Source organism: Aythya fuligula, chromosome 19, assembly GCF_009819795.1.
Source record: "Aythya fuligula isolate bAytFul2 chromosome 19, bAytFul2.pri, whole genome shotgun sequence".
Taxonomy (NCBI): domain Eukaryota; kingdom Metazoa; phylum Chordata; class Aves; order Anseriformes; family Anatidae; genus Aythya; species Aythya fuligula.
In genome coordinates this window covers 11,599,072-11,624,470 of record NC_045577.1, presented here as the reverse complement: position 1 = coordinate 11,624,470, position 25,399 = coordinate 11,599,072, and the positions used below count along the sequence as shown (strand labels likewise).

Here is a 25,399-nt window from a genome sequence, read left to right as displayed (position 1 = left end):
TCCCACTGAATCCTATGCCAGTGAGGTGCTGCCACAGTGCTGCCTGGTGCGAGAAGTTTCCCCTGGCAGCGGCACAAGGACGTGGTGTGGCACCCACATCCTGCACACTCATTGAGGGACAATTCTGCCCCTTTACCGTTGGCAGAAGCAAGGTGGGCTCCCCTGCACCCTGCCCCAGGAAGGGAGCTCACAGCTCAGGCAGTTCCCTGGCCCCATTCTCCTCATGGGACTCCTACCGGTTGTTGCCACAGAGGATGGGTTGCAGACCAGCCCAAAGCTGCACAAAGGCTGAGAACTGCCCCTGGGGGTTGTCACCACCAGCCAGGTCCCCCCTGGAACCCTCCTCTTCCACCGTGGCATTGCTGGCTGTGGCATTAGCACTGGCCCAGCCAGTGCTGTTGGCGGTAGGTGGTGGAGCCTTGCTGGTGCAGGCTCCCCTGGGCAGGAGCCTGGCCAGTGCTGAGAGGATGTCCATGTCGTGGAGAACCTTCTCCATCTCCATGAGGTCCTCTAGGAGGGTGCGGAGCCGGTGCTGGGCTGCCGTGCTGTTCACCTCATCCAGTTGCAGCTGTGAAGACAAGCAGGCAAGAGGATTACTCACAGCCAGGGTGCTGAAGCAAAGGGGCCCTGCTCTCCCGCTGCCAAAAGGAGGGGATTAAGGGGGATTCCAAGTGATGACATCCCCATTCTTGGTTAAAAGGTTGGAGCTGTGTCCCAGACTCATCATATTGCATCCACAGCAATCAGACAGTAGGAGCACAGCCAAATACTGGCAGGATCTTGCTGGGGAACCTGTGAGAAGTGTCTGTCAGACAAGGATGGAACGAGGAGGGGGACCTCAGACACAGCCTCAATAAGCTGTGCTCCCAAGGGCATTGTAGGCACCAGGGAAAGGTGCAGACCCTGCTGGGACGCTCTGTGAGGATGCTATGGACACCCAGCATAGCTCTGCCCCTCATCACTTCCAACAGGCAGTGCCAGAGTGGGTGCCAGCAGGGGAACATCATCTGGGGTCACACTGGAGCTGTGAGGACCATCCCCAGCAGGCCTTGGAGTTAGACAGGGGAGATGCCCATGTGGGGTAAGGAGGGGCCAGGCCATGTACTGAAGCATGTCACAGAAACCAGGGCTGGCAAAGCATCCCAATGCAGCCCCCAGCAGTTAGGGAAGAGCAGTTTGGGACACAGCCCTGCCCCATGGCTCACCCTACACCCCAGAGCCACAGCTGCCAGTCCCACTACTCGCCAGCTCCTGCAGCCATGCCCCAGCCCTGTTCTCACCCTGCTGATGATCTTGGGGACATCCAGCTGGTCCCGCAGTTCAGCAGCCAGCAGGGTGAAGCGCTCCTCGCGGGCTGCCCGGCTGCCATTGCAAACCAGCACCCGGTATGCCTGCAGCAGCGGCTGCTGGCTTGGGGCCACACGCAGGAGGCGGCGCAGCGTCCCAGAGCTATGCTCGCACGTCAGCTGCTCCAGCACTGGTGCTGTGAAGAGAACAGCCTGCAGGGCAGGGAGCTGTGGCTAAGCTGCCCCATTGAGGGCACCGCAGCCATGCCCCTCCTCACCCCAGCCAGGCACTCACCTCCATCTCCGTGACGAAGGCCTGGGGGCTGTAGGAGCCTGTAGGTGCCGTGGTGGCACTGGCAAGGCCCAGGGCCTGAGAGAGCAGGTGGAGCAACGCTGGCCTCTGCAGGGCTGTGGAGGGGTTGCGCAGCGTGCTGTGGACTAGCCCTTCCCGCAGGCTTCTCCAGCTGCTGGGAAGGCTCTTCTACGAGAGGACCAAAGAGGGTGTCTGGGAGTGTGGGGGCTCCCCAGTGTCTCCCTCCATCCCAAGCACATGTGAATGGCCCCACAGCACCCACATCCAGAGTTTTCACAGAGGGGAAAGAAAAAGGGGGCATGCAGATCTGGTGGAGCACCATCCTGGGCAGGGCATGAGGCTCAGTCCTCACAGCCAAGAGCACCCCAGGCCACAGGGGGTAATGTTTTCCTCCTCTCCTCCAGGCAATGCCACCACCCATTGCCGTGGCAAACTGAGTTGTGGGCACCGGCCCACCTCATAGCACTTGGGGAATCGGTGGCAGCACCACAATGGGAGCCAGGTGACCTTACTGTTGCTCTGAACATCCGAAAATGTCCCATCACATCCCCTCTGACTGGACAGATAACTCTAAACCATCCTGCATGCACGGCAGAGCTAGGCAGGCCAGTGCAGAGGGGATGTGGAGGACAAGCTGTGCCCCACCGCATCCCCTGCACGTTCCTCACCTCCAGCTGTGAGATCTTGTCACTGCGTCCAAACTGATCCCACAGGTCTTGTTCATGGACATTGTCTGGTGCCAAAGGAGAGGACCCAAACAACAGGTGATATACCTGCACCAGGGACGGGAAAAGTCTGCTGAGCATGCTAGGAGCAGAAGGACCCCACTGCCCAGCAGTGCCCTGGCACAGGGTAGGATGAGTCCCTGCTGGGTGCCCACTGGCCCCCACCCCACGGATCTGGCACTCAGGGCTCAGTCTGGGTTGGGACGCACTTGCCTGCTGCTGCAGTGCAGCGTCCTGCAACCCCCATGCCATCACCCACCTCCCGCAGGTCAATGCTGGAGCCCAAGAGGAGCTCAGTCGTGTCGTTGGGGAGGGACAGGTTCTGCATGAGGAAGCGCTGCAGCTCGCCCTGGTCCTTGGCTGCCCACCCCAGTGTGAAGCCAGACCCTGGCAAGGAGCAAAGCAGGAGGTCAGAGCAGCCCATGATCAGAGGGGACACAGCCTGGCCCCACACATGGACATCTCATAGCATGCAGCCAGGAGGAGCAGTGGCAGGGCACTGCCACATTGCTGGGCACCCCGTGAAGAAACACCTCCATCCCTGGCAGGACACAGCCTACCTGCTTGACTGCTGAAGTGGGTCTCCATGGAGCTGGGCTCGCTGCTGCTGAGGGCCTCCAGGCGCCGACGCAGGGATTCCAGCTCCTCCTCCAGGCCCGGGTGGTCTGGGTCAAACAAGTTACTCTGCTCCACCACCTCACTGAGGTGCTCCAGGAGCTGCGTCACCCTGTAGGGAGCACAGCACTACTGCAGCTTCAGGGATGGAACACACATTGCCCAGGGGGAAGGGCCCCTCAGGAACTGCAGCACCCAGACAGCATGGCCTCATGCTGCTGCACTCGCCTGCACTGAGCCTAAACATGTGCCAGGGATGCAGAGTAGAGCTGCAGCACCTCCAGGTGTCCCCAGGGCCACCTCCTCCCAGCACAGTGCAAGGCACCTGGGATGCTGCAAGTGCAGGGGAGATGGGCTGAGATTTCCCCTGCTCCCAGGGGACAAGGGACGCTGCGCACAAATGCATCAGATGATGCTTGCTTCTGCACCTTCCCCAGGGGGATGTTGCCAGTGTGAGAACAGGCATGCTGTGCACATGTGCATGTGTGTACATGCATGCAGGCACGTGTGCATGCATGTGTACATATTTGCATGTCCATGTGTGTGTGCACATGGGCAGGACCAAGAACAGTGCAGCAAGAGTGTGACTCACGTGGAGTTGGAGTACTGCAGGAAGCCAAACTCATCACGCTGGCCATCGGGACACAGGGACTGCATGATAGGCAGGATCCCAGCCGAGGTGAGTGGGGCCGCCGTGTAGAAAGCTGGAGCCAGTGAGAGAGCACAGAAGAGGCAGGGGAAGGCAGGGGCAGGAAAAAGGAGAGGCAGGGGCCACCAGAGAGACAGACACTCAGTTCAGAGAGAAGCACTTGGTGCGCCCTGCGAGCCCCAGGGGACGTTGGACAGCCAAGGTCAGAAGTTTGCAGCCTTCCTGCATGGCCACCAAGACTGTCCCTGCTGGCACCCCCTTGGGGCTGGGGGCAAATCATGCCCACCTCCACAGCCACCCCAGCTTGTGCCACCTTGCCTGTGCCCATTCCCCCCCAGATGATGGTGGCCACTCAGCCCCAGGATGACGCTGACTTCTGACACTTGCCCACTGGAGTGCCACCAACTTCCCCTGGCCTCTTGGCCGCCCTTGTTAGTAACCTCAGAGGCACTGCTGCATTTCCAGAGGAAGAGAAGAAGGAAGAATACAACAGGGAAGAGCTGTCACTCACAGGCCAGGGCCCCTCTTGAGACCCATCCTCCTCCCCACCTGGCTGCCCCGACGTGAGACTGATGGAGGTGAGAAATGGAGACACGGTGAGGGGGGAGATGGACAAAATGAGGAGCAGTGAGGAGGCAGCAAATGTTCACTCCCAGACAGGATGGAGCCCTCACCAGCCGCAGCCTTTCCCCCTCATTCCCTGGGCAGGGCAAGCACAGCAGCCTGCACGGATCCCTCCTGAAGAGGACCAAAGGCTGTCACTGGGCAGCACCTGGCAGGGCTGGGTGGGGTTAGCCCTTTACCCACTGGTGCCCCTGGTTAGAGGTGGGTCAGTGCTGTTAACACAGCTGCGACAGGAGAGCTGGTGAAGACGGGCTTCTGGGCACAAATGGGGACAGCCCAGGGCAGACATGGCCCGGCATAGATAGATGGGCCAACAGCCTGCTTGAGATGGGCTCCATGCTGAAAGCTGTGCCACAGTGAGGTGACAACACTAGCATCTGGGTGACTTCTTGCTGTCCTTCTGATTCCTTCTGCTAGTGCTGTGTCCCAGCTCCGTCCCAGCTGCAAGGGACTGGGACAGGGACCTGGTGGCAGGGGACCAGAGCTGCCTCCAGACTGGCTGCTTTGGGGACAGCTGGTGGGACACAGGCACAACTGGGCGATCATGAGCTGCACTGCAGCCTGCAGGCAGCAGAGTTTGCCCCAGGAGAGAGGCAACAAGATGGGAGAGAGGGGCCTCTGCCTGGCCTGGCATGCCCTCTGCAGCCCAATCAGCCAAGGTCACAGCCATGAGTGGCCCCAGCACCTACTAAACTCAGCCTCAGCAAGGAAAACACACTAGAGGCAGTGTCTGGAGCTGGCCCGGGCTGGTCAGCAACAGCGGGGGCCAGGGCCATGAGGGCCACAGGTGGCTGGCACAACGCAGGTAGTCAGGCAGGGCCACACTGCACTGCCCAAGCTCATCTTCACCAGCCAAGGAGGGAGAAGGAAGGCAACAGGTTACAGAGGTGCTAATTAGGCCAGAGTGAGCTGATCCAAACTGGTCTCTTTCTCCCCAAAAGATTTTGCTGGCAATGGCAGGGGAAGGGGAGAGGCACCCACCCATCCAACCAACTTACAGACTGGAGCATGCAGTAGAGGCATGGAGGGCAGGCGGGCAGGGGTGATGGTGGGAAAGAAAAAGAAAATGTGAGAGAAAAGAAAGAAAAAACAAACCAAAAAACACAACACAGAGCACGTATCAGCACCAGGGCAGGAATTGGGGCAGCGCCGGCCACCCTCAGCTCATCCCCTATGCTCCTCAGCTGGGGTCTCCCTCACCAGCATGTGTTCAGATCACTGTCACACTGGGCCATGGCCGCCAGCTGCCGGCGCCTCCCCTGGCTCCGCTGTGCTGCCCTGAGGCATCTGTCCCTCTACCCATGGAAGGTACCTGCCCAGGGAGACATCTTCTGAGGCATCTTGCTGCCACACAAAGGCCAGACAAGCTCTGCATTGCCACTTCTTCCTGACAGCACGGTACCCATGGAGCTCCAGCTGTGCATCTCCGGGACACCCTGAGCTCCTGCCCCATCAATTTTCTGGCCTCACCCTGGCTCCAGCAAGCCCCAGAGTCCCCCTGAAGCAATGCAAGGAGCTGCACACAGAGCACATCCCCCTGTCCCTTCCCAGAGCCTCCCAGCTGCTCCCCTGGTGCTTGGGGGCACTGCAGCTCTCCCAGAACCACCCAGCCCCACCACCCCTCTGTCCCACGAATGCCTTCGGGCAGAGATAAGATGTCCCTGCTGATGGCATCTGAAGGCTGCTTGGTCCTGGTCAGCTCCAGGAAGCTCCCTTGGCAAAGAAGTCCTATTGCTCTCCGGCCCATCTTCTGCAACAGCACTTGTCTGCAGCCCCTCCCCTAACCTATGTCCCCAAAAGGCTCCTCTGGGTCCCTGCCAGCTGTCAGAGTGTCCTCCTAAGCCTCAGGCTGTTCCTGGGGACAGCTGCTGGAAAAGCTCTCCAGTGCCTTGTGGGGGGAGGGGAGGGCCTAGACTGCCCCCAAGTATGCGTGTCCCAGGCAGCACCAGATCACACTCACCTTCCTTCACAGGGATGGTTGGCTTCTTCTGTCGCAGTCCCAGGAGGATGAAGAAGAGCACCAGTGGGATGAAGATCTCAAAAGTCAGCACCCACTGCAGATGACACAAAGCAGAGGGACTATGACAGCCAGGGACAGGACCTCCACCAGGGAGAGGCATGAGCAGGATGAAGGTCCCTAGGGCAGCCCCTGCCCCATGCCCCAGTGCAGCACAGCACTGTGCCCAGGTGGATGGTGGCACCACAATGGCTGAGACACCTGAGGTTCTCCAGCTACTCCCTGCCCACACCCTGCCTGTTCCATTCTGCAGGGAAAGCACTGCCAGGGGGCACCATGGGACAGGATGGGCCCATCAGACAGTGTGCTAGGGCATGAGCCCAGACCAGATGGGCCACCACAGCTGGAGCTGCCCAGGGCGGACAACGGCCCCAGGTCCTTGTGGCCTATGAAGAGCCACAGGCACCCTCCTGGCAGTGCCTCCCCAGCCAGCAACTGCCTGGTCATGACATCCCCTTGTCCCTGCTGGGTCCCTGCGGCTGGCCTGGCATGCCCAGAGTGCCCCTGTGTGATTGCTCTGCTATTGGAGCCGGGCCCCAAGGAGCTCCCAGCCCCATCTCACCTGTGAACCCAATGTAGGCAGCAGACTTCAATGCTGTCAGGGTGAGGAGACATTCGATCAGGACCTGGCACCATCTCCATGAATGACTGGGGGCAGTGCAGGGGATCCCGACCTCCTTACACCCCCTCTGTGCCTTCCCAGAAAGCAACAGTTGGACAGGATTTTCAAACAGCTGCATATGGCAAATTGCTGCAAATCCCCAGGAAACACCGACCCCAATAGCACAGGCAGCCCAGGCTGGGCTCAATCTTTGTGGCCCTCCTCTGGACCCACTCTGACAGCTCCACATCCTTCTTGTGCTGGGGGCTCCAGACCTGGACACAGTACTCCAAGAGGGGCCTCACAAGGGCAGAGCAGAGGGGCACAATCACCTCCCTCAACCTGCTGCCCACCCCTCTGTTGATGCAGCCCAGAATGCAGTTGGCCTTCTGGGCTGCAAATGCACACTGCTGCATCACGTCGAGCTTTTTATCCACCAAAACCCCCAAGTCATTCTCTGCAGAGCTGCTCTCAATGAGTTCTTCTCCCTCTCTGTACTCATGTCTGGGATTGCCCTGTCCCAGGTGCAGCACCCTGCACTTTGACTTGTTGGTACCTTAAAGGAGGCTGTAGTGAGGTGGGGATTGCTCTATTCTCCCATGCGCCTGGCGATAGGATGAGGGGGAACGGGCTAAAGTTTTGCCAGGGGAGGTTTAGGCTGGATATTAGGAAAAACCTCTTTACTGAAAGGGTTGTTAGGCATTGGAATGGGATGCCCATGGAAGTGGTCACGTTACCATCCCTGGAGGTATTTAAAAGACATTTAGATGTAGAGCTTAGTGATATGGTTTAGTGTAGGACCGGTCAGTGTTAGGTCATGGGTTGGACTAGGTGATTTTGGAGATCTCTTCCAACCTAAACAATTATGTCATTCTGTGATTCTGTTGAACCTCATTAGGTTCATGTGGGCCCACTTCTCTTATTTATCCAAGTCCCTTTGGATGGCATCCCTTCCTTCTATTGTATCAACTGCACCACTCAGCTTGGTGTCATCTGCACTCGATCCCACTGTCTCTGTCATTGATGTAAATGGTACTGGTCCCAGGACAGACCCCTGAGGTACACCACTCATCACCAGCTTCCACTTGGACATAGAGCCATTGAGCATCACTTTCTGGGTGTGACCTTCAAGCCAATTCCTTATCCATTGAACGGTCCACCCATCAAATCCATCTCTCTCCAATTTGGAGACCAGGATGCATGCCAAAGGCCTTGCAGAAGCTGAGGTAGATGACATCGATTGGTATTCCTTTGTCAACTAACGCAGTCACTCCATCATAGAAAGCCACCAGATTGGTCAGGCACAGAAATGGGAAATGGTTTTGTTTTGTTTTTAATACAGGGTTTTAAAACAAAAGTGTCTGACTGGAAAGACACAAACTGCAACAGGTGACAGCCAGGCCTTTCTGTCTCTGATGGCAACACCTCTTCACCAGCCTCAGCCATGGGCTGGAACTGCTCAGATAAAAAACAATTCTGCCCAGCAAAGGGCAGTGAGCAGAGGGACCCCTCTGCCCGTACCCCATGCTGGTGCATGGCCATGACCAGGAGGGTCTGTGGGCAAGGCATGGCTGCATCAATGGGTGCTGCACCCATAGGTGCTGCTCAAGGGCCTCGCTGCAGCCCCAGCAAAGCTCCCTGCAAAGCTTCCTCACTGCCCACTCCATGCTGGGAACCACTGATTTGGAGGGAAGAAGAGAACGGTGGAACAAGGGCTGGAAGGGACAGAGATGGGGGTGCTGCAGGAAGGAAGCCAGGCTGCCTGGGAGCGGTGCCAGGGATGGGGGGGATCCCTGTCTGTGTGGCACCACTGGTCCCAGGCACCACTCCCACTGTCACCACCCCTGTACCCACGCCTGCCCCCCTCCCCTGCCTGTTTACCAGACACACAATCGTGCCTCTGTGCACACACGGGTGCAAGTCTGTCCTTCCACTACCACCCCCAACACCCCATGTTGCATCCGTACCAGGCAGGTCCCTCCTTTGGGGATTGTTTGGTCCTTGTTGGCAAAAGGAAGCGCCTGTTTGTTGTTGTGTGTTTTTTTTTTTTTTTTTTTTTTTTTTTTTCTTCTTTAAAGCAGGTCATTGACCTTTTGCTCGGCTCCATCTCCAGGACAAACCAGAAATGAGACTGGGTAGCAAAGATATCCCCCATCCCTGACCCCGACCCCAGAGCAGCACTGGGCACCCCCTATGCACTGCCATGCCCCTCAATGCCAGGGCTGGGTGCCCCTGACACAGACAGACGTGGTGGCAGAGCAGGGCTCACCAACCCACACCGCAGGGACTGATCCTGTCCTTTCAGCCCCAGGCTGCCCACACAGTGCTAAACACCTTGGGCATAGGGTTAAGGCTGCCTCACACCCAGAGAGAGCAGACATGGGTGCTCTCACCCCCAAGCCCAGCACATGCCCCGAACTCTGTCACCCAGCCCATCACGCAGAGGGTACTGCAATGCCACCCACACTCCAGCCTCATCTCCTCCAGACTCTCCCACCCACAGCTGGACTCCAGGGTCTCCCATCATGCCTGCCCTAAGAGAGTGCAGGGGAAACAGCAACTGCTCCAAACTGCCCAGTCCTTCCCACAGCCAGGTTATGTGCTAGAGTGCCTCTGCCCCCCTACAGCGGGGCAGAGGGACATAGGCAGGCAAGGGGGCCTGCCCATGGGGAAGGAACACCCTGTCCCAGCACAGCCTCAGTCCCCCACGGGGGTGGCACCCAGCAGGGCCACCTGCCACCAGAGCAGCCAGTGGACACAGTGCCAGCAAGGGTCACCACCTATGGGTGTGGAACACTGGAGGACACAGCAAGAGCATTTTGGGATTGCACAGGACTTACTGTGGGAGAAAGCACAGACAGGGAAAGGCAAGGATCTGGTTGACCAGGAAGTGATGCTACAAAAAACAGATGGATAAGGAGTAGAAATAGCTGTGCCCTTGTAAGCATGGCTGTTCAGTATACTTGCCCAGCCATGCCCCACACTGATCAGAAGATCTGGACCGCCTTCCTTCCCAGTTCCACTCTTGACTCTGCACTGGGTCAGCTCTGCATGTACTTGCACAAGTTCAGCACCAGGAGAGATACAGGTCCCAGGGTCCCAGGTGCCTGGGTGCCAGCAATGGGGGAGGCCTGGCTGGGGCAGGTCCTGAGCCCCGCTACTGGAGGGATCCAGCCCACAGATGCATACAAGCCCCTCCACATGCAGGCATCCACCTCAATTGGCCAGAGGGCTGAACAGGATGAGGCCACCACTGCTGTGTTTGCACAAATGTGGGGCACCTGCTCATGGTCCATGCAGCTGCGGGGGAATGTACACGTACACATGGCATATATATGGTGCACATGCAGGCCGGGCCCATGTGCTCAGCCTCTCTCACACTCCTGGCTCCAGCCTGAAGCTCCAAGCCAGGCAGGCACAGGGGCTGGCACAAGTGCTGCTCGCATGGCACTGGCCAAGGCAGGCAGCTCCCAGGGGAGGCCACACAGTGCCCTGGAACATGACACCCTGGCAGAGTAAGTGCAGGGGCAAGAGGAGGGCACCGTGCTAGGGGAAGCACTGGACATAACCCGTGGGACAAGGCCCAGCAAGGGGCAAGAGCAAAGGGCCCGGCCTGGCACAGTGACCCCCACTGACAGGGCTGTGGTCCCCTGCCAGCCAGCACTCGGGACCAGTGCCACAGGTAGCTGAAGGACACACTGCAGCCAGAGGCTACCATGGGCTGTGAGGTCTTCATCTGCCAAGCAGACACTGGACCATGGACTTTGGCAGGACAGCTTCACTGGTGTCCCCAGCTGCCCCAGTCCAGCTGCCATGGGACACGTGGTTGTCTGCATGTCTGGATAGCTGAGCCAGATGCCCCCTGCAGCCAGGCCCAGGGCCGAGGCAGCTCTCTATGCCCACTGCTATCAGCCAGAAGTTCGCTCCATCTCTCCTGCCTGCTCCAAGAAATCTCCCTAAGCCCATGGCCATCACCTTCAGCCAGCACAGCCTAGCAGAGGTGCAGCCAGGAGCCTCCCCAGGCTGGGACTAGGCAGCTGCCTCTCAACCACTTCTCTAACGCAAACCCTGTGGCAACTCCAGCAAGGTCCCCCCACCCCAGAACTACCATACCAGCACCCTCTCCAGCCCTGGTCTGTCACCAGGACATGGGGGGACAGCTGCTCTCCTGGCAGAAGCAAGGATATTTACTAGGCCTGATCCAGGCATAGTAGCACCAGGTTACATAGCTCAGTCAAGACTGGCCTGTGGTGAGCCCCTGTTCTGAATTTAAGAGGGAGGGGCAGGGTTTGCCCAACCTCTTCCCTGGGGAGGAGGGAGGGAACAGAGCCCTGCAGCTGCCATTTCCCCACCAGTTTCTCCTGCAGGCCCCAGCACTGCCCACAAAGCAGAAGGTGACAGCCTGCAAGAGGCCCAGGGAACAGGGGTTCAACTCCTTGAGAATCTACACCCTAATTTTAAAGACTAGTGAAAATATTTTAAGTGTATTGATGGCTCCAAACTTTAGTTGCAGCATCATCAAATACCTGCTTACTGCAAATATGGTCTTAGAGCTGAGAAGTACAAATGGGTTAAGTTATAATCTATATATCTTCTATATAGATTATATATATATAAGATTATATATATATATATATATATATATATATATATATATATATATATATATATATATATATATATATATATATATCTTCTCTCTGTGAGAGAAGATTATCAGAGACCCCAGCATCCCAGCACAGTGTTCGGATCCACACAAACCCACAGTACCTAAGAGAGGAAGCCAGGTGGAGCTCCCTGCCAGGCATGCTCCACATCCAAGGCCAGTTCTGTTGCGGCACCCCAACAGGGATCCAGACACTGATACCCACTGGTGGTCACCACCTGGCTGAGCACCCCCAGCCCTGCTAGGACACCAAAAGGCCGTGCCTGGCCTGTGCCCTGACCCTTGGTGACTGCCCTCCAGCCTCGGTCTCTGTACCATGCTCCAGACAAAGCAGGGCCTGCTTCAAGCCATGGGACCACCTGTAGTACAACCCTGGTCACACCAGGGCCACCAAACCCACCCCACTGGCCCATCCACTGGGCCTGGCTGCTGTTACCCCTGCGTCTAGTCACAATTTCTTCTGGCCCAAGTTGTGCCCATTGTCACTGGTCCCACAGACACCTCTTTCCACTCCTCAAAACCTGCCTCTGGCTTTGCCCAGCAGACAGCACTGGCACTGTTGGCTCAGGACAGCCTGGGGAAGCTAGAGGTCCTGATGTTTCTGGAGGACAAGGAAATCCCTGCCTGGGCTTGCTGAAGCCTCTCATGACCCCAAGAGGGGAGCCACAGGAGAGCAAAGGACAGCTCCTCCCCTGTGCCAGCCCCACAGAATGGCTGAGGTTGGAGGGGACCTCTGAAGATCATCTAGCCCAACCGCCTTGCCAAGCAGGCACATTGCACAAGATGGCATCCAGACGGGTTTTGAATATCCCTGGAGAAGGAGACTCCACAACCTCTCCAGACAACCTGTTCCAGTGCTCTGTCACCCTCACAGTAAAGAAGTGAGAGGGCACTGCTGTCACTGAGTGCCAGCAGGAAGGGTCCATCAGGACGTGGCACCAGCGACAATGCTGGACCAGCTCCTGGGCTGGCCACAGCACTGCTCCCAGGTGGTGCTGAGAAGTGACACCCAAAGCCTCTACCCATCCACCTCCTCTCTGCACTCAAACCAACACCTGCAGAGGGGGAGACCAGTTTAAGCCAACTCACAAGTAGTCCTGACAGCCCAGCACTACGTCTGCTCCACCTGAAGCACAAGCTCTGCCATGCACGGACCTTGGATGTGAGCCCTGCTACACTTGGGAAGGCTGAGGCTCAGACACAACACAGCATCCAGTGTTTTTGGCTCCTTGTTGCTCCTCTGGAGCTTTGCACATGAAGAGGTAAGGAAATCATTCACAGCCCCTTGCTGCCCTCCAAACAGCACCTACAGCCCCTTGGAGAGTCCTGCAGCATCCCCCCTGTACAGTGCCCCAGTGCTGCCTACTAAAAGTGCGCTGCCCTTCACAGCTTTGGCTCACGCAAAGCAGCACACAGTGAAACAGGTTCCACACACCCACACAAGCCCAGGACACATCCACCTTCCCACTGGCAAGAGGTGCCTGGCCTTAGCACAGGCTGAATGGTGCCAGCGCCTGCAGGGCCATGACCACACTCCAGTATGGGGGAAGGCACTGCCACCCCTCTCTACTTTGTGGGAAGGGAGAGGCTGTGGAGCGAGGCAGAGCCCTGCACACACTCACAGCCCTGGCTGCCGGGGAGGAGCAGTGCAGCAGCTCATGCCGTGTCTGTGAATCGCTCTGCAACAGGTGCCCTTGCCAGGCCAGGCCTGGCCACACTGTCCCTATGCTGTTCCTGCACCACCCCTGCAGCAGTGTACGAGCAGCCTCCTGCTGTGGTGGTGATTCAGGGGGATGCTGCCTGGCAGCGCTGCGCCACCACTAGCCCAGCCTGTGCGTGCCACCCCCGCCTCCCCAGCACCAGCTGCAAACAAAGAGGGGGGCAAAGAGCATCCTGAGTCAGTGCAGAGCCCAGCCTGATCAAACCCCGCCCAAGGCTGATCCCCGCTCTCATCTAGCGCTGGGAAGAAGCTTCTGGGAGCTTCTCGTCAGGAACTGGGTGCTGTGGCCCTAGGCCTGTGCACTGTGTCCTGGTACAGGCATTGCTGCAGCAGGTCCCAAATGGCCAGGGTGAGGCACAGAAGCAGCTCCTGGAGTCTCAGCTGCTCTTTACTATTCCTCAAAAAAAATCCTGCGCAGCCAGCACTTTCAAATAAAATGCAAAATAAAACACAACAGCACCCTTCCATCACTGGCACTTCAAAGCTGGGAACTCCAGTGACAACAAGCTTTCCTGTCCCAGACATGTTTGCACAGAAAGCAACCAGGAAAGATGGCCAAACACACTTGGCTCTACCCTCACATGATGCCTGGGGTAACTTGAGAGTTCACCTGTTCACTTTACATCCTGTGTAGGTTTAATTAACTATTGACAGTTATCTGAGAGCCCATCCCTAAAGATACACACAGCTCTGCTCACCCCCAGTCCCAGCAGAGTCAAGGTGCCATAGGTCGTGGATTTTTCCTTTGTGCAAAGAAATCCTCAAACGTGCACCATTCAGGACTGCTGAGCATCTGCACCTGAGAACTGCCTGTGCTTGGGACAGGGGGAGCCCTGGCTTCACTCCATCCTGAGGTGATGCTGTTCTGCTCAAACCTCCAATGCTCCAGGGCTCCTGCCTCAAATTCTATGCTAGGAAGAATAAAAATCATAACCAAACTCCCAAATAGCCCCTAGAACAGATCAGCTACTCTGGGCAGTCATACTCCCACAGATAAGACTCAAATCCTTACACGGGTACTACAACACAGCCAAGGTACAGTACCCAACTCAGCCACCACCCAGGAGCTTAGCAATACAGGTACTGTAGGTAAGATTGTCTGGTGATGTCCTTGCTCTTTGTCAGTTTTTTCCAAAGATGAAATGATGTTGAGCTCTGGTATGCTCCTGCCCTGTTTCGCCACTGCTTTTGTTTGTAGCCATGGATCCTGTGATTGGCCCAGCTTCTCTGCCTCCCTGCTGAGCCCACACATACTGCCACATCTCAAGACCACAGCAAGGGTTTCTGACACCACCACTGCAGGATCAAGCTTCTGGGACAAAGCAAGCCCCTCCCTGGGAAGGGCTGGGAAGCAGAGTCACAGAAGGCAGTGACATGTTGCACAGTGGGTCAGGACCCTCTCCCACGGCTGCCTGATAACACAGCCACTCTGCACAGGGCTGGCACTTACCACTGCTACATTCTCAAGTGGACAATCTGAGCTCTAAGAAAATGCAGAGCCTGAGGAGAAAGTTTGTTTCAAAACTGCTGCTGTACCTCATTAGAGTGCTAACCTAGCCACAACCCCAAAGTCTGGGAGCCAGGATGAAGGCGACTTTCTCAGGGCCACTAACAGTTCAGTGGCAGAGCAAGAGACTGGCCCCAGCTATCCTGAGCCCCAGAGCCTGCAGCAACGGGCTCTGCCAAGCACAAGGCATCTGCCTGGGAGATAAACCCTCCCTGTCCCCTGCCCTGCTGCCCCAGGGCTCTGGTCCAGGCATTACAAGGAAGGAAAGGACACTGTGGTTTGAGGCATGCACCCCAGTGCAGTGCCCCACACCAACAGTCAGCTGCCAGCAGAGCAAGGGCAGCCCAGGCACCACACTCCTTCCATGACAGCACCAGAAGTCCACCCATTCCCATCCCACCACCACCTCTGACTCCACAGGGTGAACTTAAGCCAGGGAAGGGTCTTGTGCTCCTCCATGCTTTATCAACCCAGTCTGGTCCACTAACCTCTGCCTGGCACCACTGAGTCAGTCCAAGGGATTCAGGGGCTGGTTTCCCTTGGTGAGATGTCCAGCTCCGGATGGAGCCTGGGCAAGGGCAGTGTGCCTCCCCCCGTCCCCCCCATAGCAAGCTGCAGGGATCCACATAGGTTGACGATGCTGGATTTTGGCACAGGCCTGACTCTGCCCTAGCTTGCCAGCACCAGCCAGCTCTGCTCCCAAGCTGCTGGGAGGGTACAGAGCTGCCTTGGGAGCAGGCAGGCTGTCGCCCTCATGCACAAGGGGAGTGCGAGGTGACCACAGTACTTAGATGCAGCAAGAGTTCAAGGAAGCAAGAGATCAGCTCAGGTGACACGCACAAGGCACCTGTGTAATCAGGACACAAATATCCAAGGGGCTGCACCAAATCCAGCCATTGACCATGCTCTGTGCTAGGGGCAGCTCTCTCTCTGGGATGGAGCTGCTGTTCTGCACCCTCATGTGGCATCGCTGGGGGCAAGGTGGTGCCAGCCCTTCCCCTGCCCTGTTCAGATAATGGTCCCTGCACACAGAGGTGATTGGGCCTGGGCTCCTCACCCTCCTTCTTGCCTGCCCAGCAGCCTGGGAGCTGGCAGCCATACTGCAGCTTTCTGCACTGCACTCCTGCACTACTTGCAGAGCTGAGGAGGCATGGAGAAATGGGTGCCCAAAAGATGCACACAGCCCCAGACTGTAAACCTGTCGGGCTTGGTGGCCAGGTCCAGGGCAGCTGTTGAGGGCCAGCAGATGCCAGGGGCAGCTGTCAAGAACCAACATAGTTGTGCCAGCCTGCTGGCCCTTGTGGGCATGGATCTGTGACACACAGGGACGAGGCAGTCCCCAGCCTTGATCATTTGGCTGCACTCAGTGCACAGGGTGGGGATGACTCAGCCGAGAGCATCACCCTCATCCACTGTGCAGGGGCTGCCCTGGTGGGCACTTGCCCATGGCACAGCCTCCGTCCCGTCCTGTCCATGCCCTCCCTGGCCTGGCATGCCCCCAGGAGTCTCCAGCACTCCACGTGCCAGGATGAAGTAGGGCCCAAGGCTCGCACGCTGCTGGCGAAGGAGAACACGCAGGATCAGGCCTGCAGGATATTTGGGAGGGGGAAGAGGAAAGAGAATCACCAGCTTGGGAGCAGCAGCTCACTACCCTCCCCCATCCTCTAAAAATAACCAGCTCCCTCCATGCCCAGCACACCCCTCCCCCAGCCAGCCCACACCCTTCGTGATGGGGTTCGGGGTTCCTCCTTGGCCAGGACCTTCAGCAGCCCTTCCCCACCGGCACCTCACCTCCAGCCCTCCACATACACAGGCCCTACAGAACCACACTCTGTGTGTCAGAGGCTGCCCCAGCACCCCCCATCACACCCCCATCTGCGTGGTAGGATTAGGCCAGCCCTCCCCTAGACACACCAGGCAGAAGAGGCCAAGGAAGGATTAAACCAGTTTCTCAACCCCAGCACACACAAATGCACACATCAGTATGGATGTGCACAACATGGGGGTTCAAGCCAGTTCCACCAGCAACCAGGTGGAGGTGGGAACCTGCCTCCTCTGCCACCTCTCTGGGAGCTGAGGAAGGGGCAGAGCAAAGGCAAACATCTGTGACAGACCAGGTTTCACAACCTCATGACCAAAAAGCAGGAGCAGCTCCCTCCAGCACCCTAGGAAGACACATCCCTGACCCACATACAATTTAAAAGCCTATTTATAGCATACAGACATCATCGAGAACTTGGGAAGGCTTTACCACACCAGAGACATGGCCCTTGGGACCAGAAACAGAGCTTGCAAATGTCCAGTGCTTCTGGAACCTGAGACAGGTCCAAGGTAGGGAGGAAGGAGCTGCACATGGTGGACATTTGGGCAGAGGGGAGAGAGACTAGTCAGCAGCCCTGGACCCCTCATGCAGGCACTCATACACAGTGCCTGCTGCTGCCAAGGGCTTGGACAACTCCCACAGGCACGTGGTGGGAGCAGGGACAGGCAAGAGACCTAACTGTTGCTGCTACGAAACGTGCATCACTGAGCTGCCCAGCCTGTGCCAGGGCACTCAGAGATGCCAGCAGCTGGGCAAGGAGGGGTGTTTTTCAGCTGCTCTATGGGTTTATAAATAGACAGCATCCACACTTTCTCCTTCTGGTCCGCAAGGCAAGCGGACATCACTAGATCTCTGCATCCACCACCACATGCATTATTCATCTCCACAGCCTAACTGACAGGAAGAAAAGGGTTGCAGCAAGGGAACAGAGAGGACTGGCATCCAAAGGCGTCAAAAGCAGCCCCAAGCCCCGGGCAGCCTGTCTCCAGAGCGCACACAACGGCACGCAGGGATGCCGAGCCCCCATCCACACGGAGCCCCTCGGGGCTGCCCTCCCGCCCTCGCAGGTGGCCGGACGGGCACGGCGAAGATCCAGCCCCCCACCGGGGAGGAGGCTCTCTCGGCCCCGCACCCCGAGCCTGCACCGGGAGGGGGACGCGTCGCCTCGCTCCGCCGGGCAGGGCTCGGCCACGCCGGCTTTCCCAGGACCGCAGAGCCGGCGATGCCGGCGCCCGCAGCGCCGACCCGGCCCCCACCGGCTGCCCGGGCGGAGCCGCCGCGGGGACCCCGGCGGGTTCTGGCCGGGGGCTGCCGCTCACCCCGCGCCCGCACCCCCCCCCCACCCAGGGCACCAGGCCCTCGCCGACGCTCACCGGGCTGCGCCGCTTCAGCGTCACGTTCTTCCAGAGCAGGAGATGGAGCTGGTGCAGGAACCCCATGGCCGCGCCGCGCCGGCCTCGCCGCAGGGCGCTCCTCGGCTCCGCTCCGCCCCGCTCGGCACCGCAGCTCACCCGCCGCCCACCGCCATGCCCAGGCCGCCGCCGCCGCCGCCTTTGTCCGCAGCAGGCTCGGCTGCGCGGGGAGCGGGCGGGCGGGCGGCCCTGCCCCTGCCCCTGCCCCTGCCCCTGCCCCTCTCCCTGCCCCTGCCCGCTTCCGTCCTCGGCGCACCCAGCCCAGCCCGGCCCGGCCCTGCCCGGCCCGGCCCGGCCCGGCCCTGCGCAGCGCCGCCCCCGTGCCGGGGCTGCCTGCCGCCGCCTCCCGTTAAAGGCACCGCCGGGCCGCAGCCCCCGGCTGTCCGCCGCGAGGGCCCGGGGGGCGCCCCCCTGCGCCCGCCCCGAGATCCCTGCCGGCCCGGGGGGGGCCGCGGCCTGGAGACGTGGTGCTGCGGCCCGGGGCGGCGGGGCCCGGGCCCCGGCGGGCCGAGCCGTCACGGAGTGGGCCCTGCTGCTTGCCGAGGCGGGCGGCGGGGCCGCGGCAGCGCCGATGCCCCCTCAGCGCCGCGTCCCCCCTCGGGGCGGCCGCGCGGAGGGCCGGCAGCGCCAGCCCGGGCCCTGCTGTGCCAGGGTGGCCACGGCGGGGTGGCTGTGCCGCTGGGGAGAGGCCTGTCGGGGGCTGGCGGGCCGGGCAGGGCGAGCGGTGAGCTCGCAGACCCCAGCCGCAGGGCGAGAGGGATCTGAGCTCCTGCGGGGCAGGAGAGGGGGTGAGACCGGCGGTGAGCGTGCCGGCCAGCTCCTGGTAGGAAGGAGGGCCTGGGGAGTGGGTCCCACATCGGTTCACAAAACTCGTGGGTGCCCACTGTGCTGCCGCGGAGGAAGAAAACCATCGGTAGCTGGCTGCCCCTCACTGCAGCAGGGGCAGTTGTGCTGGGCTCAGAGGTAGGATTGTGGAAGGACATCCAAACACTTTGCAAGCCAGGTTGTGCCAAAGGGTGCGTGCTCATTGTTTCTGCTTCTCAGGAAACCAAGGCACCCTTGGGTGCATGGCCAAGAAGGCCCAGAAGGACATTAGCAGAGCCGACCACAGCACCCCAGGCTTGCCCATGCTGTATGGCCTGGCCAGGAGGGGGGCTCCTGCCCTAGGAAAAAAAAAGATGCTCTGTCAGTGAGACTTACTGGTCCACGGGACCTCACTGCTTATCTCCATTCTTACAGCTGCGGGGCAGTGGAAGAGTGGTAGAGCTGCTGTCCTGGCATTCAACAGCCCTTGTAAAATGCCCTGATGTCAATTTTGAGAGTGGGGGTTACAAATCTCAACAATTTGCACCATTTCAACACTGTTCCTCCAGGCCAGACCTGCCTCAGGGGAGCCCATCGCCAGAAGGTGTGCATGGTGGGGCAGTGAGCCCTTTGCAGCCATGGTGCACATCTCACTCCAAGAAACGTTCAGGACAATGACCTTCCTTGGTACAGTGGAGAGGGAAAGATTATTTAGGGGTTTACATGGTGCAGTCTTCTCCTGATGGTTGTTTTTGTCACACAGCAGTGACCTGCTTCCCTGACGGGCCTGCCATGAGCCATGGCCTGGAGGGGCTGGCTGCCCAGGCTGCCTGCATGTGAGGTTGGCATTGGTGTCCCTGTGTGCTGGCTGCCCTCAGCCCAGCTGGCTGCTGGCTGCCCAGCTCCTGCCCAACCAATGTGTGGGCAAGAGGAGTGGTGGGCTGTCCACATCTGTTCTTAGAGGGGACCAGCCTGCCTGCAGCAAGCTCTGCCCCATCCCAGCTGACTCTGAGGCTGGGAAGGATGTCCTCAACACCAGCAGGTACTGAACCAGGCCAGCTCTGTCCCTCGCCTCACTCTGTCCTGTTGATCCAACCAACCAGACAGACATCTTTCCTTCCTTCCTTCCTTCCTTCCTTCCTTCCTTCCTTCCTTCCTTCCTTCCTTCCTTCCTTCCTTCCTTCCTTCCTTCCTTCCTTCCTTCCTTCCTTCCTTCCTTCCTTCCTTCCTTCCTTCCTTCCTTCCTTCCATACAGACAACCAGCCATCTATCCTTCCATCCCTCCCTTCCTCTCTCTTTACATTCCCCTGTTTTTTTTCATTTCTATCCTGTCCCTGCCTCCACCCAGCTCCCTCCTGGCTGTCTGTACCCCCTTGCTCCGTCTGCTGTTGTTGCTGTCTTCAACCATCTTGTCTCTGTGCTGCTGTCAGGGTTAAGTGCAGCCAGAGCAGTGAATGACTTGGCTGCCCCAGCTCCAAGTTTTGTTGCTAAGGGTGACCGTGTTTCAGGCACTGCTCTGGAGCAGCTGCCTGGGCATGACAAAAGCTCCTGTTGTCCTGCCACAAAGTGCCATTATTCAGAAAACTTCTGGGCAAAACCTTGCATGGCATCTGTATCAGGTGGGTGTCACCTCCCAGGGCCATTGGGCAGTGACCAAGGACAAAGGGACACCCAGGAGACATGGTGGTGGAAGGGCACTGGGTGCCAAGGTGCGCTGTGGAGGTTGGCTGTTCTGGAAGGGCAGAAGTGGGGCAGCCCCCAGGGAGCTTAAGCCATTTGGGCTTAAGTTGGGCTTAAGCCATTGGGCTTAAGTTGAGCCAGGGGAGTTTTAGGTTAGATGTTAGGAAGAACTTCTTTACTGAAAGGGTTGTGAGGCATTGGAACAGGCTGCCCAGGGAAGTGGTGGAGTCACCATCCCTGGAAGTCTTCAAAAGACGTTTAGATGTAGAGCTTAGGGATATGGTTTAGTGGGGACTGCTAGCATTAGGTCAGAGGTTGGACTCAATGATCTTGAGGTCTCTTCCAACCTAGAAATTCTGTGATTCTGTGATTCTGTGAGCATGGGAGGCGGGCACCTGAGCTCCCTGGCATAGAGAGGTGCCAAAGTTGGGGATGTCGGGGCTGGTTCTGTGCCTTTTCACCGTTCTCCACTGGCTGGAGTCACAGAGCTGCCATGTTGGGATGCTACCAGGCTGACCAGCATTTCTCCTGCTTTAAAATCCCAGTGGTATTTGGTGTGTCCAGCAGCACCAAGACAGGCCATTGTGGTTCAGACAGTGGTCAGCCCAGGAACGAGGCCTTTGCTCCAACAGGGGCTTCTAGTTGGTCCCTGGGGAAGGAGGGATGTATGCACGCTCCTTCCCCCTGAGCATATACCCAGCTTCTCACTCTTCCTGAGAGACTGCAAGTGGTTTGTCCCTCACCCCACTCTTCATAAAACCCCACCCTGCTCAGCTCAGGGCAGGGGGCAGTAGTGTGGGTTACTAGTGGGGCTGTGGGGTATGGAGCAGTGCCCATGACCTGGTCTCTCACCTCCCTCCATTCCACTGCCTTGGGTCATGTCTTGGTGAGCTTCCCCAGTCTTCTGTTTGGCATGACTCCAAACACCAACAGCAGTGGGACAAGGGGCAGCACAGCCCCAGGGAACGTGGTTGCCCATCCCTCCTTGGACCTGGAGCCTGAGCACCTCTCACAGGGCTGCTCTTGCATCCATCTGCAGAGGGCAGCAACCACCCACCCGCAGTTCTCTGGGTGCTGCTGGCATTACCTGATGGTCCATGGCATGTCCACAGATGCTGGCTGCTCTCCACCCAACTGGGCAGAGCTGGCAGAGACCCCAGCTGCCAGCCTGGGTTTGAGCAAGACAGCTCCAGCCTGGCACAGTCTCTGGCCCTGAGCTACCCCTGGGCATGTCCCTGGGCTGCTGGGAGAGGGTGCCTGCACACACCAGCCGCAAATTCCTGCCGCGGGGCTTCTAAAACCCTGCCTAGGGTAGCACTGTGGCTGACAGCTGCAGATGTGGCTGTGGCCTTCCAGCAGCCTTCCAGGCCTTCGAGGACACAGCTCCTTTATCTCTGTCGTGTCCTGCATCCCTGGTGGAAACCTCATGGCCAATGTGGCACGGCCACCTGTGCCACACAGGGAACTGGGGAACAGCAGCATGGACAATGCTGTCAGGGAGCGCTGCCAGCAGCGAATCAGACTGGGGCAGGCCAGCCTGGGAACAGTGCCCTTTGGGCTGTGCAGTGCCCAGTATCAGGGCTCTCAATCACACAGGGGAAGAAATGCAGAAAGGGAGTTGAGAAAAAATAACAGGAAACAGGACATAAGTCTGAGGAGGAAAAAATACCCAAACCCAGCACTGCAGTTGGCCTCAGAGGTCTCTGAGGGTGGCACTGAAACCGCAGAGCCCTGCTACGCCCCAGCACATTGGCAGAGCACTGCGGGCACAGTGCTGGCAGGGGCCCCATGGGAGTGGTCCTTCTCCCAGAACTGGGCAGCCAGAGGGATGGAGAGGAGCAAGAGTGAAATGGGGGGTGCAGCCTCCAGGGCTGCTCAAGCACCCCAAGAGCCCCCAAGGAGTGGTTTAGGGGCAAAGAGCACAGTGGGACCTCACTCCCCTCTTCTCTTCATGCCATGCAATGCAGGTACATATCCACTTAGAGGACAGCACTACATGCCTCAGGGCTCTCCTCCCTGCCTCTATCTCAGTTTCCCCCTCTCTCTTCACTTTGCAAGGGCCTTAGGAGACAGGGGTGTACCCAGGCAGCCATGCCAGCAAAGAAACAACCAGGCAGGTGGCCTCACCAGGACAGTGGCATGGCCAGACCCTAGGCATGGGCACAGCTCTCAGTGCAGGCGCAGTAAAGGCATGCATGTGCCCACTTCCCCCTTTGACAGAAAACATCCCAGCAAGGGCAGGTGCCCAGGCCTGGCAGAACAGAGGAGCTGCTGGTGCTGCTTTAGCTGACAGTTTCAAGATGAGTCAGTGGGAGCCAAAATCAGGCTGGCATCCTGTTTTCAACCTGGCTGCAGGGTGGCAGACAGGAGGCACACAGGGGAGGCTGAGGGCAGGGCCCTGCCTGCACACATCTCAGAGCAGGCAGGGCATTGGGATGGAGCAGGAGTCTGCACGTGCTGAACCCCCAACACACACACACCTGCTCCTTCCCAGCACTGGCCAGGAGGGAATTGCCCCCAGCCCAGCCCCAGCACAGGTGGTCCTGCTCATGGTGCCAGGCTAACGTTCTGGGCTTGTTTATAACCCGCTCGGCTCTGTGATGGGCTGAAGAAAATGCAAAGGCAGCAGCAGGTTTATTCCAAGATGAATGAGCATCTTGCTCTTCATCTGCTTCTGTGTGATTTTGGAGAGAGTTGTGTGTGCCAGGAACCTGCAGCCAGACACGACAATCCTGATTTTCAAGAGTAAACAAAATAATAGTAACAATGTTCTAGTGGTCTCAGCAAAACAGTGCTTGCAGGATGTGCTTTGGCACAGCAACTGCCAGCCCGCAGAGCTGCCCATGGGCTCAGCCCAGCCCCTGCAGCCTCCCTCCCTGCCATGCTCTGCATGGGCACTACTCTGGTAGGCAGCTGCGGGCAGGAGCACAGTGGCCAAGGCAGCCTGCTGGGTACCAGACCCTGCCTACATCCTGCTCCACGTTGCTCATGCCCGAGGACGGGGCTGGGTGGCAGGGCTCAGACCAGACTGGGAGGGCTTTCCCTGCTGTCCCCTCCTTGGTATCACCCTGTGACCCATCTCTGTCCCCTTGCACTCCTCTGCCACAGGGCTGGAGAAGACATGCCAGGGGGTGGGAGACCTGGGGACCTGCCTGGAGAAGGTGGCCAGTGTGGACTTGCTTCTGCAAGTGCAGAAGTGCCTGCTTGCTTCTGAGGACACCCATGCTCCTTCCATCCACATGGTGGAGAGCACTGATGAGTCCCAGTGCAGGGACACAGGGACACTGGGCAAACCCCAAAACAGGGGCAGGTACCAGGAAAAGCCACAGCTCATCTGGGGCATTGGAGTTCTGGCTAGCAGCTGGGATGGGAGAGGTGCTCGGCAGACATGAGATACGGTTTGTGCTTGCTTTCAAAGATGACCCCTTGGAAATCCCTTTGGGGAACTGAAACCCCACACAGGGCTACCTGTCTCTTCCACAAGGAGCTACAGCCCTGCCAGAGAGTCTGGAGAAAACACAAGGACATAGGTCAAGATGTGTAGGCACAGAGAGATCTGCGAGCATCTACCAGGGTGCAGCACACTGCCATGGGGCAGCACGGGACATGCACTGTGCAACAGGAGCCCATCCTGGCATGGGGCACCCCCCCAGCCATGTGAGAAAGAACCCAGCCATGGGGCACCCAGCTGTGGGTGATACTGCCACCCACATGGCACAGGGGAAGTGCTCAGAGTGTGCTTTGACAGCAGCAGGAAGGACCTGCTTGGGGGCTGGGACAAAGCAAAACCACAGAAAAGAGGAAGCCCTAAGTACTCCAGCCCAGAACCAGCAGCTGCCCCAGAGTACCTGCGTGGGCAGTCACCAGCCCTGTCTGCGCCGTGCTGCGCCGTGCTGTGCCGCGCCACACCGTGCCGAGCTGCTGTCCATTCCACAGTAAGTCTGCAGGCTGAGCCCACATGCCAGCACTGCTGTACAACATGGGGAGAGGGGGGCTAAGCAACGGGTTGGCTCCTGGTGCTGCCAGCCTGAGGATCTGCCCTTCCAGAACAATCTTTGAATGTGGGGCAGTGTCCCCACTGCTGGGGACTGGCAGGCAAAGGGGCCCAAAGCACCGGTGTCCTCATGCATAGTGCAGGGAGCCGGCAGAGCTGTTTTTCCCTCTTCAGATGATTTTTTTTTTTTTTTTTTTCTGGAGCCTAAACTTAGCTCATGTATTTTAGCATGCCAGACGGAGCAGGCCAGAGCAGGGAAAGGATTTGCAAAAAAGTAAAGCTGCTGCAAATCAGCTGGGAAAGCAGGACAACACCTTCCACAAGCCTCCAAAATCACAGAGAAACCAGCACCCCCTGCCTGGCTGTTGGGCTGGGGCATCTAATTTGCTTTCAGAGGTTACCTTGAAAGGGAAACTGTCTTTTGTGCTGAACACTGTGGGTGACCTGCCAAAAATTTGGCTGCAACACATGCAGAAATGCAAACTGCCAAATGGATAGGGAAAGGAGCTGAGAGGGAGCTCCCTGTACACCCGCGGCTGTGCCCTGCAGCCCATTCCATGCCCGGCCACCCAGCATTGCCAAAGCATGGGAAAAAAAATCAGGCAGTGTCCAGCCGTGCAGTCCTTGGGACCAGCACTCATGGTGTTTTGAGCTGGTTGCTGGCACCTGGTGCAGCTGAATGTCGCCCCCCTTTCCCCCCATCTGCTCCTGCTGCTTTCTATTTCAGTGAGCAACTCTGACTCAGTTAAGAAGCAGAACCTTTGTCAAGGCCAGACATGGGCAGAAGGGCACTGCAGTGGAGTGAACGAAGGTGTAAATGCGCATCTCATGCTGGATGGTGGGTGACTGGGGTTCCCACATGCCTACAGGCTGAGCCCCGCCAGCTGGAGACCTACAGCAGCCCAGCTGTGGGGGAGCCAAATGCTCTCTGCCCTGCCTGCTGGGGACTGGAAACCTGGGGCAC

At 58.4% G+C, this 25,399-nt stretch overlaps 1 protein-coding gene across 5 annotated transcripts in view; it reads right to left on the bottom strand.

Annotated features, from left to right (window-relative positions):
• Window positions 1–18,025, bottom strand: part of ABCA2 (ATP binding cassette subfamily A member 2) — a 39,468-nt gene extending 21,443 nt beyond the window's left edge. For 3 of the 5 annotated variants that reach the window (XM_032200062.1, XM_032200065.1, XM_032200066.1), the window contains exons 1-10: window positions 17,919–18,025; window positions 6,173–6,266; window positions 5,211–5,213; window positions 3,532–3,643; window positions 2,885–3,051; window positions 2,584–2,711; window positions 2,268–2,372; window positions 1,582–1,767; window positions 1,281–1,514; window positions 237–568 (exon numbers count right to left, since the gene is read on the bottom strand). In XM_032200062.1, the coding sequence (XP_032055953.1) occupies window positions 237–568; window positions 1,281–1,514; window positions 1,582–1,767; window positions 2,268–2,372; window positions 2,584–2,711; window positions 2,885–3,051; window positions 3,532–3,643; window positions 5,211–5,213; window positions 6,173–6,266; window positions 17,919–17,984 (1,427 nt within the window). In that variant the 5' untranslated portion in view covers window positions 17,985–18,025. The remainder of the gene's footprint in view (window positions 1–236; window positions 569–1,280; window positions 1,515–1,581; window positions 1,768–2,267; window positions 2,373–2,583; window positions 2,712–2,884; window positions 3,052–3,531; window positions 3,644–5,210; window positions 5,214–6,172; window positions 6,267–17,918) is intronic. The other 2 variants (XM_032200064.1, XM_032200063.1) reach the window with 2 other exon arrangements.
• Between the last annotated feature and the right edge of the window lie 7,374 nt (window positions 18,026–25,399).